Source organism: Polyodon spathula, chromosome 28 (assembly GCF_017654505.1).
Source record: "Polyodon spathula isolate WHYD16114869_AA chromosome 28, ASM1765450v1, whole genome shotgun sequence".
In the NCBI taxonomy this organism is placed as follows: Eukaryota; Metazoa; Chordata; class Actinopteri; order Acipenseriformes; family Polyodontidae; genus Polyodon; species Polyodon spathula.
This window is the reverse complement of record NC_054561.1, coordinates 5,994,201-6,008,156: the sequence shown is the minus strand read 5'-3', so window position 1 is coordinate 6,008,156 and position 13,956 is coordinate 5,994,201. Positions and strand designations below refer to the sequence as shown.

Genomic DNA, 13,956 nt, shown 5'->3' with positions numbered 1-13,956 from the left:
TGCTGTCCTTTGTCATGCTTTACTAGCATGTTTATTGTATTTATTTTCTGTCACACAGTTGTACGAACACTAGACCGGTTTTGTATTATTATTACAAAAAAATTAAGCAAATGTACAAATAATAATGATACATTTCTGTGATTGAACTGTACACGTGTTACAACGTCGCAAACTAGTCATTTGTTGTTCTGTTAGCAACAGTGTTGAAAATAAGTAGTGGAAGACAAATGTTTCCGTTGTTGGAAAATAAACGAGAAAGGGGGTTGCAAATTTTGACACTCAGTTCTGGGTTCTGCCTCTTAGTGAGCGACTGTAGGCGCTGCAGTGACGCAGTGTCTGAACCACGTTCTGTTTGGAATCATTGCAGACAGACACACACAGAGACACTTTTCATCCGAAAGTTTTCTCTCCCGTTTTCACCCATTCACTCTCCAGTTCTCTCCACCACCGCTCCATTCTGAAGAACACATCACATTTCCCATCCAGCCTTGGGTATGAAACGCAGCGACCAACAAATTTATTTTCTATGGACCCGCTTCTTCATCTTCTGCAAATGCACGTTATATTTATGCATCCTTAGTCTGGGATTAGGGACAGCAAATGCAGGTAAGAGGAAAAACTGCTTCGTAAAAGTTACAACTACGAGGCTAATATTGCAGAATGTATTTAGGGCTTGCAAACAGTTCTGTCTTTAGCATGCTTTTAACCCTGGTTGTAGATATTTATGCAAAGTGATGTGTTACTTTTTTTAAGGAACTGAGTTGGATTAACTGGGGCGAAGGAATGCCACGAAAGTCCAAATATTGAGCAAAACCAGATGTTCAATCGTAGCTTTGAAGGGGGAGGGGACTCGCTTTTTAGGGTTCAGTTCTTTGCAGTATACTGTATTTTAAACCTGCATTTATTATTATTATAGAGTTGTTTTTATATTTTTATTTTTATTTATTTTACTTGTTTTTTAAATCCTGAAGAGTTGACTGATGCTGTGGCGCAGTGTTATCGAGATGTAGTTTCGTGGTAGCTGTTACGTAAATGTAAGTTACAGCGAGTAGAGTACAACATTGAATATTTACCACTGAAAATTTATATAAAAGGTGTATGTTATCACGAGAATGCAATTGAATTAATGTGTTAGGTAATAATAGTGTATTATTATTTTGTATTTAAGAACGCCGTTACTTTGTCAATAATGATGCAATACAGTTTCTTTATTTCATTTTAAGAGGTTTGTTTATATGACAACAAAAAATGCTGGAAGTTCATAAAAAATGACTCCACCGCATAATTATATTATATATGGCAAATTATATATTATATAATATATATATATATATATATATATATATAAATATATATATATATCATATATAGATTATATAACCGAATGACATTTGTAGTATGATATAACCGAATGAACATTAGTCAATGCTCAACTATATCTATGTTCCCAATGCTGTATGCGGAGTTTAAATTTGTCTTAGTATTTTGGGCAAGGATTAATAAAAGAAACCGCAAGTTATTTATATAATATGTATTGAAAATAAGCTTTTATAGACAAACAACAGTGAAAAAAAAAAAAAAGGTGTTGCACAGTTTAAAAAATAAATTAAAAAGCATACGCTTTGTTCCACAAGCTGCACAATAATGTGTTTTCACAAACCCAAATTTAAGTGGAGTGGGGGAAAAAAGTTACCTGAGATGTCACACATCCAAACTAGAGCTTTGTTACTTTAAAGCAGGATTTACTACTGCATAACAAGGTAATTAGCGTGTGTTTACCTTTCACACCGCCGAAGAAAGCCTATACAGCAGGTATCCCTGAAACCTAGCCTACTGTGTGAATTTCCGGTGGCATCTTTTCCCGTTTTAATCTGTGCAGCAGTCAGGTTTGGTCGGTGTGACTGATGAAGAGCCCCAAACTATAAACTCTGCAAACTTGATTTGGTAAGTATGATTACAATGCATGAATTTAATCAGGGACAGAGCTTTACATATAAGGCAATTATAAAGAGTTGCACTATGAAAAAAACAACCGTGTAGCCCCGTCCACACTACACAACCAATCTGGAGAACTGTACTCGAAACCGTTTTAATTAATCCAGCTCAAAGCGTCCACACTGAAGTGCCATTTTGTGTTTAGTCTGGTTTAATACACCCACACACTACTAGACTAGTTCGGTTACGGTAAACGCTGCATAGTGTGGACGCAAACCGTATTGAGCAGCGATCTCCAGGCTATAGGGTGCATCCTGCACTCCACGCCTTTACTGGATGCACCACTTGGGAGCCTCGAACACCTGTTTGGGTTTCACCTGGCCAGTCTGGGAATTGTCATCTGCATCCGGGCGGCAGGAATTAACAGACCCCGACGCCCCAATGTCTGGTTTTAAGTCAAACGCATAAGAAACAACAACCTTCCTTTAATATTTTCTTTGATGGGACAGAATGGAATTTATTTTGGCTTTATTGGCGGTTTGGACTGACAAACTGGGGGTATGCAGCACAGGTTAAGAGGCGCGCGCTGGACAAGGGAAATAATGTGTTGGATGTCAAAGTGAATATGAGAATGGGAGCGAGTGATGAAGCCAGTTTGCTTAAAAAAAAAATTAAAAGCAGACCAGACATTTGCATCAATGGATTTAGGAAATCTTGACTTTGTGATGTGATCAGAAACTCTGAGTCTATGTAAACTGCACCTGCTACTGTGGTACCTGTAGGACTGATCTTTTTTAGGTTAAGCAGTTGTGTTATTTTGTATTATTATTATTACAAGGGGTTCATTAAGTAGCAGGCAAGATTGTTTATGCCAGACTTATTAGAAAATATGTTCAAATGACGCAAATTTGTTTTGGATTGTTATTGTTGGTACGTGTAGATACTACTATCCACCATGCAGGTAACACAAAGTCCCTAAACAAACAGTTTTAAAAGAGAGTTAGCAAATGCCTATCGTTAAAGTGTACTGCAGTTAGTAATCCTTTCCAATTACTGATATCTTAAAATTGAAGGGCCATATAAGAAAAATAAATATTGTAACACATTTTTAGAAGGCCTTCTTAGTTGTTCTCCAAGTTGCTAGAGTGACGTTGTAGATGCTATAACTGCTTACTGTAAATGAGATACTGTTTTAGCAGACACATTTCATTAAGTAAACATGTGTTTTTGAAATTAAAAGTAGAAATACAAAACTGACATTTATCTTTGTGAACGTACTAAGTGCTAAATGACAATTTAAAGACCGTCAGTCTACCAAGGCAGCAAATCTGCAAATTTAATACCAGCCACAATTTCCAGTTATACCGGACATTAGTTGCTCAAAGGCTTGCCACTATCTTATTATAAATGTACTGTTTAGCACTGATGTGTGCAGTCTACTGTGCCCCAGCATTTGATTAACATTGAAAAATCTGAATCAAATTTGAGTACATTTTGACTCATTCTGTCTCTTTTTACCGACACACAACCAATAGTGCCATAGTTTTTAACGTCTATTAATGTTTATTAATATTTATTATCCGGTGGGGGGGCACCATCTGTCGTGACAAGTGGTCCAGCAGAAAGCAGCATCCGACTTGGAGCCTTCAGATTGACTGTAACTGGTTTTCAACTGCAGTGTTGCAAATGTCTTTGAATTAGCCTTTGCATTGTGTTTGATGTGGGTAGGGATGTGAAATACAATATTTAGGTGCTATTTTGTTATAATTGCACCTACTGTATCTTTATGTAGGGTTGGAGGATGCCCTTGTGAAAGTTTCCCCACAGTAAAAACATACCAAAGTCTTAACAAAGCACAGCATGTTAAAGCACAAGTAAGCATTGCTAAGCTAAGAGAGGTATGGTAAAGCCTATCAGAAAGTAGTAAAACCATGCTAATCTATGGTAAATGTATATTATAACCAAGGAGAAATCAAGGGGAAACTTTAATGTGATCAACTTTTATTAGGGTGAGGAGTGAATGTATGTAATTTGAGCATCCCAAACTTGTTCCAGCTGTTGCCCAGTCCTGATTTTGCATCTGAGCAAAGGTTTCAAGCACTGTTCTACCTTCTCAGTTGAAGCAGATTATTTGAGTGGCTATCACAGCAGGGTATTACATCTGTAGGCAAGCTTTGAAATCCAGGAGTTTAAAAAAAAAAAAGAAAGTTTATATTAATACAAAAAACAGTCATAGCCAGTTAAAATTGTTTTCAAGAAATTCCATGCTTTACTTAAACATTGTTTGAGTAAAACACGCATGCTACTGTGCTACATGTGAATGAATCAAAACCCAAATCAAATCATCTGTGAAAATATTTTAAATACCTTTGTGAGCTGTATTTTTGTTTGTGCTTCTCATAGCCTCTGTCTTTTGGTGCGAAGGTTTATTTTTCTTGGTGTGAGATTTATGGTAGAAGACAGCCTTGATGCTTGACTAGGTAGCCATGTGGTGGGTTAATGGACAAACACACAGAGAGTGTGTGTGTGGACCCAAGTTAAAGGAGATGGGCTTCACTAATAAGGGCTTATTTTGGCTCAGTGTTTAAGTCATGTAGCAGTGGGAGAGGGGGAGGCAGTGTTGTCTCAGAACTCCTGCTGCAAATCCAGACAGCCAGGGTTTGATAGCGGCTGACAGGTCACTGAAACATTGGGACAAATCCACCATCATCTGCAGACAGCTGTTGATTGTTGTGTTCTAACCCCACCCCCTTTCCAAAGCCAGCTCCAGAACAAATGAGACAGACCTCTCTGCTTGAGATAAAGGAAAGGCCTTCAAGTCATAACTAATATGGTAGAATTCATTATAATTAACCATTAGAAGGTGGCAGGAACTTCCTGTTTAAAAAAACAAACAAAAACAAAACAGCAGCAGAACCAGCACCATGTGTCTAAAATACAGAAAGACAGATTGTCAGACAAACAGCCTCCTGTTTGCCATCCCTAACTGTGAAACACTCAATAATGTCAATAGAAGTACTAAAATAAACTAAAATTCAATGACAAATGTTTCGAATAAAAGTCTTTCTCATTATCTTCATAATACCCCAAGATTATGATACACTATATAACTTGTGCTAAAGAATGTGCTTAGCAAGCTTTATGACTATTCTCTACATATATGCAAAACCCTAAATCTCTGCGGTTAATGTGTACCCAGCAGGGGGTACACAGCTTGTGGTGGACCGTTTGCCTAATGAAATCATAGAAAATGACCCAGAATCCTTTCACAAAAGGCACCATTACTACTTAACACTTCAGTTGAAAAACTGATTGAAATGTATGTGATTCAAAAGTAACAGTTCTGTATCCAATATACACCATTGTGTGCTACAGTGCCATATGGGGAAATTGTTGTTCTGAATTACTGGTAATATGGTTCTTCTGGTGGGTTTTCAGGGGAATACACTGGTAGTATTCTGTATGGGTTGCATTAGAGATTCGGAATTGCTTAAATTCATCCTAACATCAATCAAGAGTTTTTATAGCATGCCAAACATTTTGCAGTATTCCACTGAGCATTGAGGCACCTCAATGTACACCAGTGTTTGTTAAATTACCCCCCACCAAATCCACATTTTACTCAATTACAGGGCTGAAATTGCCACCGAATTGTCTCAATGGGGCGACAAAAAAGGCATGTCATTGGTTCACTAGAAAATGCTTTTATTTTGATTTTTGGAGGCCAGCCGGACACATTGCTTATCCTGAGGCCTTGCGTTTGTTGACATTGCTGTTTTGCCAGTCTTTTGGTTGCTGTGGCCAAGCTGAGATAAGCTGTGTATTTTCTGTTGAGTAAGTTCTTTCATATTGTCTTTATAAAGAAAGAAAACACCTGTACTTGTTTACTTGTCATGAGGATGTATCGTTTTTTATATCTTCTTTTACTCTAAACCTAAAAACCTACACCATTTATAAGTTTACTAAATGTGCATGGTAAATTGATTCTTCCAATGCTTTTTTTAATGTTCTGTTATTTACCATGTTATTCTGTCATTTATTTTTTTATCAAGCTTACTTAACTATTTGATTTACCTTTCTTGATTGTTGTTAACAGGTTTTATATGCAGTCTGCAGTACTAGGGGCACAATGACATTGATAGCCTTTTAACAACCATTTCAACAATTAGTTAATTATAGTATTACACATTTTAAAAGTAACACTTAGAAAAGGGCTTGCCATTTCAGTTTAACATTTCACATTTCATGTAGCTTTTGCATGTCTTTCGTTTTAACCATTGCTCAAACAAACTTACACTTTGCCAGAGCACTTATATTGGGTCTTAATTTTTCTTCATTCCTGGTTCACATTGCCTTGATTTTTACATTTTATTTTTCTAATGCCACTTTCATGTTCTACGTCTAGTCATCTCTACTGTCTTCACTTACAACAGACACTTCCTAACAGTTTGAACTAAACTTAACAAATCAAATCAAATGAAATTAACAATCGTTTGAATCATTAAGAAAATAATCAACACTTATTGTTGTTTATCCCTTATCAAATTAACTTATGTACATATATTTCCTTTTAGTTTGTCGCAGGGTACACTGTACATATTGTTTTGGTAAAAAATGTTTAGTTCATTTGATATTGTACTTAATACTGTTTAAATGCAAATCTTGTAAATGTTGTCTGTTTACAACCTTGCAAATATAAAGCCCGTGCCCACGGAAGACATAGCGCTTTCTTGCATGAATGTTATGGCTTTGTTTCTTAAAAAAAACAAGATACATTTTATCATAATGTGTGAGTTTCGTTTTTAACTCTGAAGTTTTTATTGACCGATTTTCATGACTCCAGATATCAATGTGCCCTGATTTCGGCATCTGATCACATTGCTCCATTATCCACTATTTTACAACAAGCCTCAGAAACTGTAGACGGTACAGCAGTATTGATAGTCATTCTCAACTCCTTCAGGCGCCTGAGTACTGTAGTTGTGATGTCCACACGCTAAAACATATCAGAAAGCATTTTGGGATATTGGAGGGTACACAAAAAATGTAGTTTGGTATCACAGCCTCCACACTTCTGATAAACCGCACTACCTGATGCAATCTAATTAGAACCGGACTCAGCCCCATGAGGTGGCCTCAGTAAACACTGTGTCGTGTGGACGCTCACCGTATTTAGCACTTTTAAGCCGGTTTAAAGGCAGATAATATGGTTTAAAGGCATAGTGTGGACAAGGTCTTAGACACATATTAATTGTAACAAATTTACAAAAAAAGCCATGGACCAACTCAGAATTTATGTGAAACTAGCATTCAAAAATTGTGACATTTAAATCAGCAATAAAACAATGCAGTCGTTATTCTGGCACATGCAGTATCTCCCAGGTTTAGTTTAAACTTGTGATTAAATGTTTAGTAGAAATATTAAACTAAACTGAAGCGCTGTGAGATTTAAACCCCAGGTTCAGTACTAATTGTACCAGCTTTCAAATGTGGAGCATACTGTGACTAGTTTTAGCTAAGGCAAGCAGTCAACTTTTTTGTTGAGTGTTATGTGGCATAATTCTTCATGTACATGTCTAACAGTAACTTATCTGTTAAGTCGCTCGTTTTCCCTGTGGATTCTAGACAGAGCGTTGAATGGGCTTAGGTATTCCTGTTGGTTCAGGGAGGATACAGGACTGCTTCTGCTGCTATATTGAACACTACAGTCATTTGCTGAATTCAAGCGGACACCTGAAGGGCATGTCTTTGTCCTCCAGAGGCTTGTAGCTTGCAGATAGTTGCCCTCAAGTTCCTGGCTGTAAAGAGGCTGTTAGCTTGGTCGTGGGATCGGAGGATGCCCACTGGCCTTCACTTCTTTTGAGATGTTGTGGGGAATTGCTGTGGTGAAATTGTAATTGTAATTTCAAATTGGGGAGATAATCAGGGATAAAAAAAATTTGAGCACTCTAAATTGTTAGAAAAAAAACAACTTCAAACATTGCAAGTTTAACATACACATTGTAGGTTTACACAATGCTGTTTGCCCTCATCTCAGCAGGCAATGATTTATGAGTTGTTTATCTCTGTTTGGCAACTTTGTAACGGATGTTTAAAAACATATGATACTAAAGATGAGAAAACATAGACTGAACTACCCATATACAATGCTTACATTATACTGTGATTACATTATCCACATTCCCTTGAAATTTGATTCCATTAGATTTTCATTTAAGAATTGAAAGTGGAATCAACTCCAGTGACAACTACTTCAGAGCTGTTGAGACTGAGTTGTTTTGTTTTGACTCAAAGCTTATTGGTTCAGATCTGGATGACCTCTCATCACAGTCTTGAAGCCCTGACCTTCAGAAGGTCCAAGGTTAAAGGCCAAACCCTTTGATGGGGCATTTTCCCATTGCAAAAAGGGTCATCAAATAGTTGAATTCTTGAGCTTACACAAATTGAAACCCTATTTGTGAAAGGCCAGCTGTGTCAATACAGTATACTTTGTGTTTCTGTTGACTTGTGCTATAATCTTGCTTTGGAAAAACTTGAATTATGTGGTCATGCCAAAAACAATTGAACCGCCTAAAGAAGGAATGAAGAGAGAGCGACATAAATGGGGGAAGAAAAGAGTGTGTGTGAGAGAGAGAGAGGTGAAGGAAGAGAATGATCTGTGAGACTGTTGGGAGGATTGAAATTCAGGACACTTAATACGCTTTCAGTGCCAAAACTGGCAAATAAATCCTCACTCAAACAAACACTCCACTGCAAGTGGTAACAAAAATAAAGCTTAACTGCTTCACTGCCAGGTAGTCTTTATGGGTAACAGTAAAGTAAGTAACAAGGAGACTGCTTTGATGCTCTCAGAAGAAATCGAGTCTAGACCTGTGAATTATTTATTGCAACCCCTTAGGGTTTGGCTCTTTCATTTCTGGAAGGTATTCTAAAAGGTATTGACAGTGTTGACCCAAGGGACTTTTTCAGCTTGAAAAAAGAAACAAGGACCAGGGGTCACAAATGGAGATTAGACAAAGGGGCATTCAGAACAGAAAATAGGAGGCACTTTTTTACACAGAGAATTGTGAGGGTCTGGAATCAACTCCCCAGTAATGTTGTTTAAGCTGACACCCTGGGATCCTTCAAGAAGCTGCTTGATGAGATTCTGGGATCAATAAGCTACTAACAACCAAACGAGCAAGATTTGCCGAATGGCCTTCTCTCGTTTGTAAACTTTCTTACGTTCTTATGTTCTTATGACACCATGGGCGCAGGTCCCAGGGAGTGGGGCGGGAGGGGTGGGGTAATATATACCCTCCACTTTTTGGTCCAGGGGATGACACATGGAATCCCCCCCCCAACAGTTTACATACATTTGGTTAGCCTGTTGTTTCGAGTGTGTAAAGCAGTAGGGCCCAGATATTCAAAAGGTTTGCGCACCACGCAGAGGGTTATGCGTCTCGCAAATGGCCATTATGCGCAAAATGTACGATATTCAAAACTTCTTTTTGTGTGCCACAATCCGTTTTGCACTATGCACAAATATAATGTCTGCATAGCGCAATTTGGCGGGAATGGCTGACAATTTGCGAGTTCCTGCCATTTTCAAAACTTTGCGCCAAGCACAAAACCAGTTTTGCGAGGCACAAAATAACGCTTTTAAAATGCAAGCCTTAACTCCGCGCACATCACTCCAGCATTCACTCACCCAATCAGTGAAGTGAAATGCAGGTCCTTTCCGGGGTACTACAACAATGGAAAACACCGAGCGATCATACAAGGTTCCATCCACATCTATATAATGATTATATTCAAAAGAACGATTGTGATAGCAGCATCACTAGTGTTAATACATGTTTAAAAAATAATCAGGGAAGTTGCTATCATGTCCGTTCTTTCAGACCAAATAAAAACTCATCACTTTCCCAAGCATGCAAGAATAACCAGCTTGCAATGCACAGAATGTTTCTATTACATTACGTTGTTGTGTAGTATTCAAATTCTGCACATTCACGGCTGTGAGGTCAAAAAGTGATGTGTTTCGTGCTTCATGGTTTTCAGTGGACTTTTGGCACATGGAAATCACCTATTTCTGTTTCAGTCGTGGTACTGCTCTGAATTTCCGCCTTTCTCTACAGTTAGCTATTGTGATTTCTTTGTATGAAATACAATTAATTTTATTTCTTAAGAATATTGAAAAAAATTGCGGTATTGGGCTAATTTCACAATTTCCGCGCAGTCTGTGAAATCGCAATTTACACAGGGCCTTAGTCATGCATGATTCACACTACAATAGTTATCTTTAAATTAGCCTTATCTTTGAATTAGTCAACCATGGTGTTTGTTTTCACTGAGAGAATAACACATTCACACTGGAAAAAGTTCAGTGTCGGTCAGTACTGAGATTGTTGTGTCTGGGCCATCCTGGGAAGTGATCTTTTTGTCTATGTAAAGCGTTTTGGGGCGATTTATTGTGAAAGCTGCTATGTAAAAATAATGACTGATTGATTGATTGAAGCCTCTGCTGGTAAACAGCAAGGGAGTGTAGGTTTAAGAGGGACAAGTAACAGTGTCTTCCGTTCCCTTCCTGTCTCCTGGTGTGGGGTCAGGGTGAAGCTATTTAAGGGTTTTCAACCCCCTTCATTGTTTATGATATCGCCATCTGCCTCTATAAAGCTGTTCCCTGACTCACTCCGCAGTGACCTGCAATCCCGGAAATTGAGGCTTAGAAACCACACACATTTTCTAAATGGCAATGGATTCCACCAGGCATTCTTAACTTTGTGGCAACTTGCCAGTCCCAATCTGGGCAACCTGCCATGGTAAAATTACTCAAATCACACAGGGCTTGGCAAGTTCACTTGTCTGAATTTTTTATTTTATTTTTTCATCTGGGTCAGTTGACTCTTGGCGATAACAGATTTGGGGGATTGTAATATAGGGATTCAATTATTTAGCAGGCGCTTTTATCCAAAGTGACTTACAGAGACTAGGGGCTGAACTATGTATCACAACTGCTGCAGAGCTACTTACAATAGGACCTCAGCTTTACATCTCATCTAAAGGACGGAGCACAAGTAGGTTAAGTGACTTGAACCCAGAACCTCCAGGTAACAAGCCCCTTTCTTTAACCACTGGACTACCAAGCCTCCCGGTGTTGTAATGCTGAAATGCTGCTTTAATTTTCACCACTGATTTCAGGAACCTACTGTAAACTTTTTTTGCCAGCTAGAAGGTGAACTGAATTAGCAACTTGAAAACTGTAGCTTCAAGCTGGTGTCTTTTAAAAGTGAAACACAAAGCAGATCAGATAACATGGCTCATTCAGCAGTGTCCCGCAGTCATGTTACGATTACCTGAATTCTACCTCCAAGGTTAACTACACATTTGGTATGTACAGCTCTTTATCCTGATTGGCTGCCTTGAATAACGGCTGGCTTGCTTCCCAGAATTCCACTGGAAAATGTAATGTGGTTGAGAGTGCATCTCTTAATAAGAGTATAATACTTTCAGCGGATATGTTGTGCATTTATAGTTGATCCCAAAAAGCGCAAATTAATACTTGTCCAGAAATTAAAGGACACAAATCCTAGACGTTGGCGGTCCAGTTTGTTGAAACCTGTATGTCACTATATCTGACTGCTAAATAGGCAACTCCTGTTTCTACTTGCAAGGTTTAAAGTTCAGCTTTTGATTAAGCTTGGGTTACATATGTGATGCAAGTATCAGGGTCTTGGAATATACAGGTAGGGGTATACCTGTCTGTCTGCCTGTCTGTCTGCATCTAATTCCCATGTCCCCCTTCCATTGATGTAGGTTGTAAAGATCATATTTTTGACACTACTGGTTGATCTAATATTTGGCTGGGAGGTGTGTATGTTACTAACATATGAACATCCCTGGTAGACATTAGATCTGACATGTCAGCATGCGACACAGTCGTTAACTTGTTATCTCACACATTTTAAAAGACACATGTGTCATAGATATGTGTGACAGAAAGACAATAATTCTTGGTGGTAAATCTCCCTCCCGACCTGTGAGGGTGCCAAGTAACGGGAACAGAGTACACTGGACTGTTTGGCCTGACACTTCGTTCCTAGGGTTAAAAGGACGTCGGTCATTTAGAAAAGGGGCAGATCTTCGGTATATTAACTCCTCGACCCAGAAGGGAAATGATGTGGCAGCCGCAGATTGGATGAGCGGCTGCAATCGTTTACCAAGGGGTCATGAGTGGCGGTTAAGTAGGGGTCGAAGTGATGTAATCTGTTCCTTTGTTTTGGTTAGAGAACAACCTGGAAGGGCCTGTGTTTTGTGAGGAGAAAATCGTGAGTGTTTTGTTTTGTTTATTGTCGCGTCAAAATAATACTGTTTGTGATTATTTTGACGGCTAAACCCGATCCAGGAGCTGTCACTAAACACCAGCACAAACCTTGACAACACTGCACTTTGTTTGCACTAAAGTACTATATTTTCACCACAAGCTCTAGAGCACGCACTGTGGAGAGGTGTTTGTGTTTGTGTTATGTGTGGGTGAATTAAAAGGGTACTCTTATTATTTCAGGGCCAACACGTGGATTACAGATACGCACCACTGTATTGCTTCTCATTGACATTGTTATTACTAAAGACAAGCACAGGTGTCTAGTTGTTTTTTTTCCGGAAAAAGCAGAGAAAACCTTTCAATGCCCGAGTGAGACCAATAGGAGCCAAGAGAAGCCGAAAAAAAGGGGGGTGGGTGGGTGGATCTTCGCAATACACATAGTCACTTCACCACAGACATAACACGGACATAAACAAACAAGATAGCTGCTTCCGCATCCAGCACTCAAAGAATATCACAGACATTTGCCAAGCGAGATGTTACAGTAATAAAATAATGACTTGGGTCGCATTATTGAGGAGTTTGGTGATAAAACGAGTGATCAGGCGAGGATTTATCAATATGCATGACTATGAAGAGGTATGTGATAAATACAGAGAACATGCAGTACTGACTGTCTTGTTGATATGCAGTCTCTTTTAAACCTGTTTTACTTTGAATAAAATTACTTTTAAACAGCGCGTGTGAAAATAAAATGGAGCTGACGCATCTGACAGGCGCTGAATAAATGGACTGCAAAGGGTCAAACAACATTGCACCTGCATTATAATTGTCTGTTTATTGACCACCTGCACACTGTTAACCACTTATGTCACTTCAGAATTTGACAACCACCTAGTATCCACAGCTTAACAACAAGCATGTCAGTAACATACCTCCCCCACCATGGCTGTACATTCACAATTAGAGAAATCAGCATGATGACACTGTTGACCATGACATACATCAACACTGTGCACAGAACTGTGCACCTTCTGCACTGACACCAGCAAATGTGTGTTTCATGAGATTATTCATCCTTGGCATCCTTTGTTTTTCTGTGGAATTTTGAAATGATACAGCTAAGTGACAGCCCAGTGTGGCTTTGCCTTAATGATAGGGTTCTGAAGCCACTCCTACATAAAAACACAGCTCCCAGGAGAAAGTGAGAGGGCGTGTGTAAGTCATTCCACTTTGCTGTGTATGTTCACTGGACCAGATCCAACCTGAGGTCAAAATAGATGTTCATAAAACCTATAGTTCAGTTTTGTGAAACACGTCTCTTAGTGCTAAATAATAGAGTTGGGAAACGCTTGATTTAGAAAACAAAGAATGTCTTTTTATATGAAGACTGTGGAGTAAAACTACTGTACTCTTGTACAGTGAAAGGAGGCTGTAATGTTTAGAATGTGCATATGATTGACAGCATAATTTAAAAAGGTCAGGATTCTCAAAGCTGTACTTCAAGTGTTTAAGTTGTTTTTGGTGTCCAGTCGGTTTTCGGTAAAACCGAAATGAAAGTTCCAAACAGAAAAACGGAGGTGTGGCCAAGGGAACGGGACATACCATTATCACACACACATTGTTTTTTTTTTTTTTTTTTTAACTGTGATAAATAAGCTGAATAGGGTTACTGCATTACTCATTTTAACGTATCACACAATTAGACACAATGT

The 13,956-nt window shown here is 38.6% G+C and overlaps 1 protein-coding gene across 2 annotated transcripts in view; it reads left to right on the top strand.

Moving 5' to 3' along the window:
- Positions 1 to 305: 305 nt before the first annotated feature.
- Positions 306 to 13,956, top strand: part of mrc2 (mannose receptor, C type 2) — a 62,982-nt gene continuing 49,331 nt past the window's right edge. For both annotated transcript variants that reach the window (XM_041231429.1, XM_041231428.1), the window contains exon 1: positions 306 to 606. In XM_041231429.1, the coding sequence (XP_041087363.1) occupies positions 495 to 606 (112 nt within the window). In that variant the 5' untranslated portion in view covers positions 306 to 494. The remainder of the gene's footprint in view (positions 607 to 13,956) is intronic.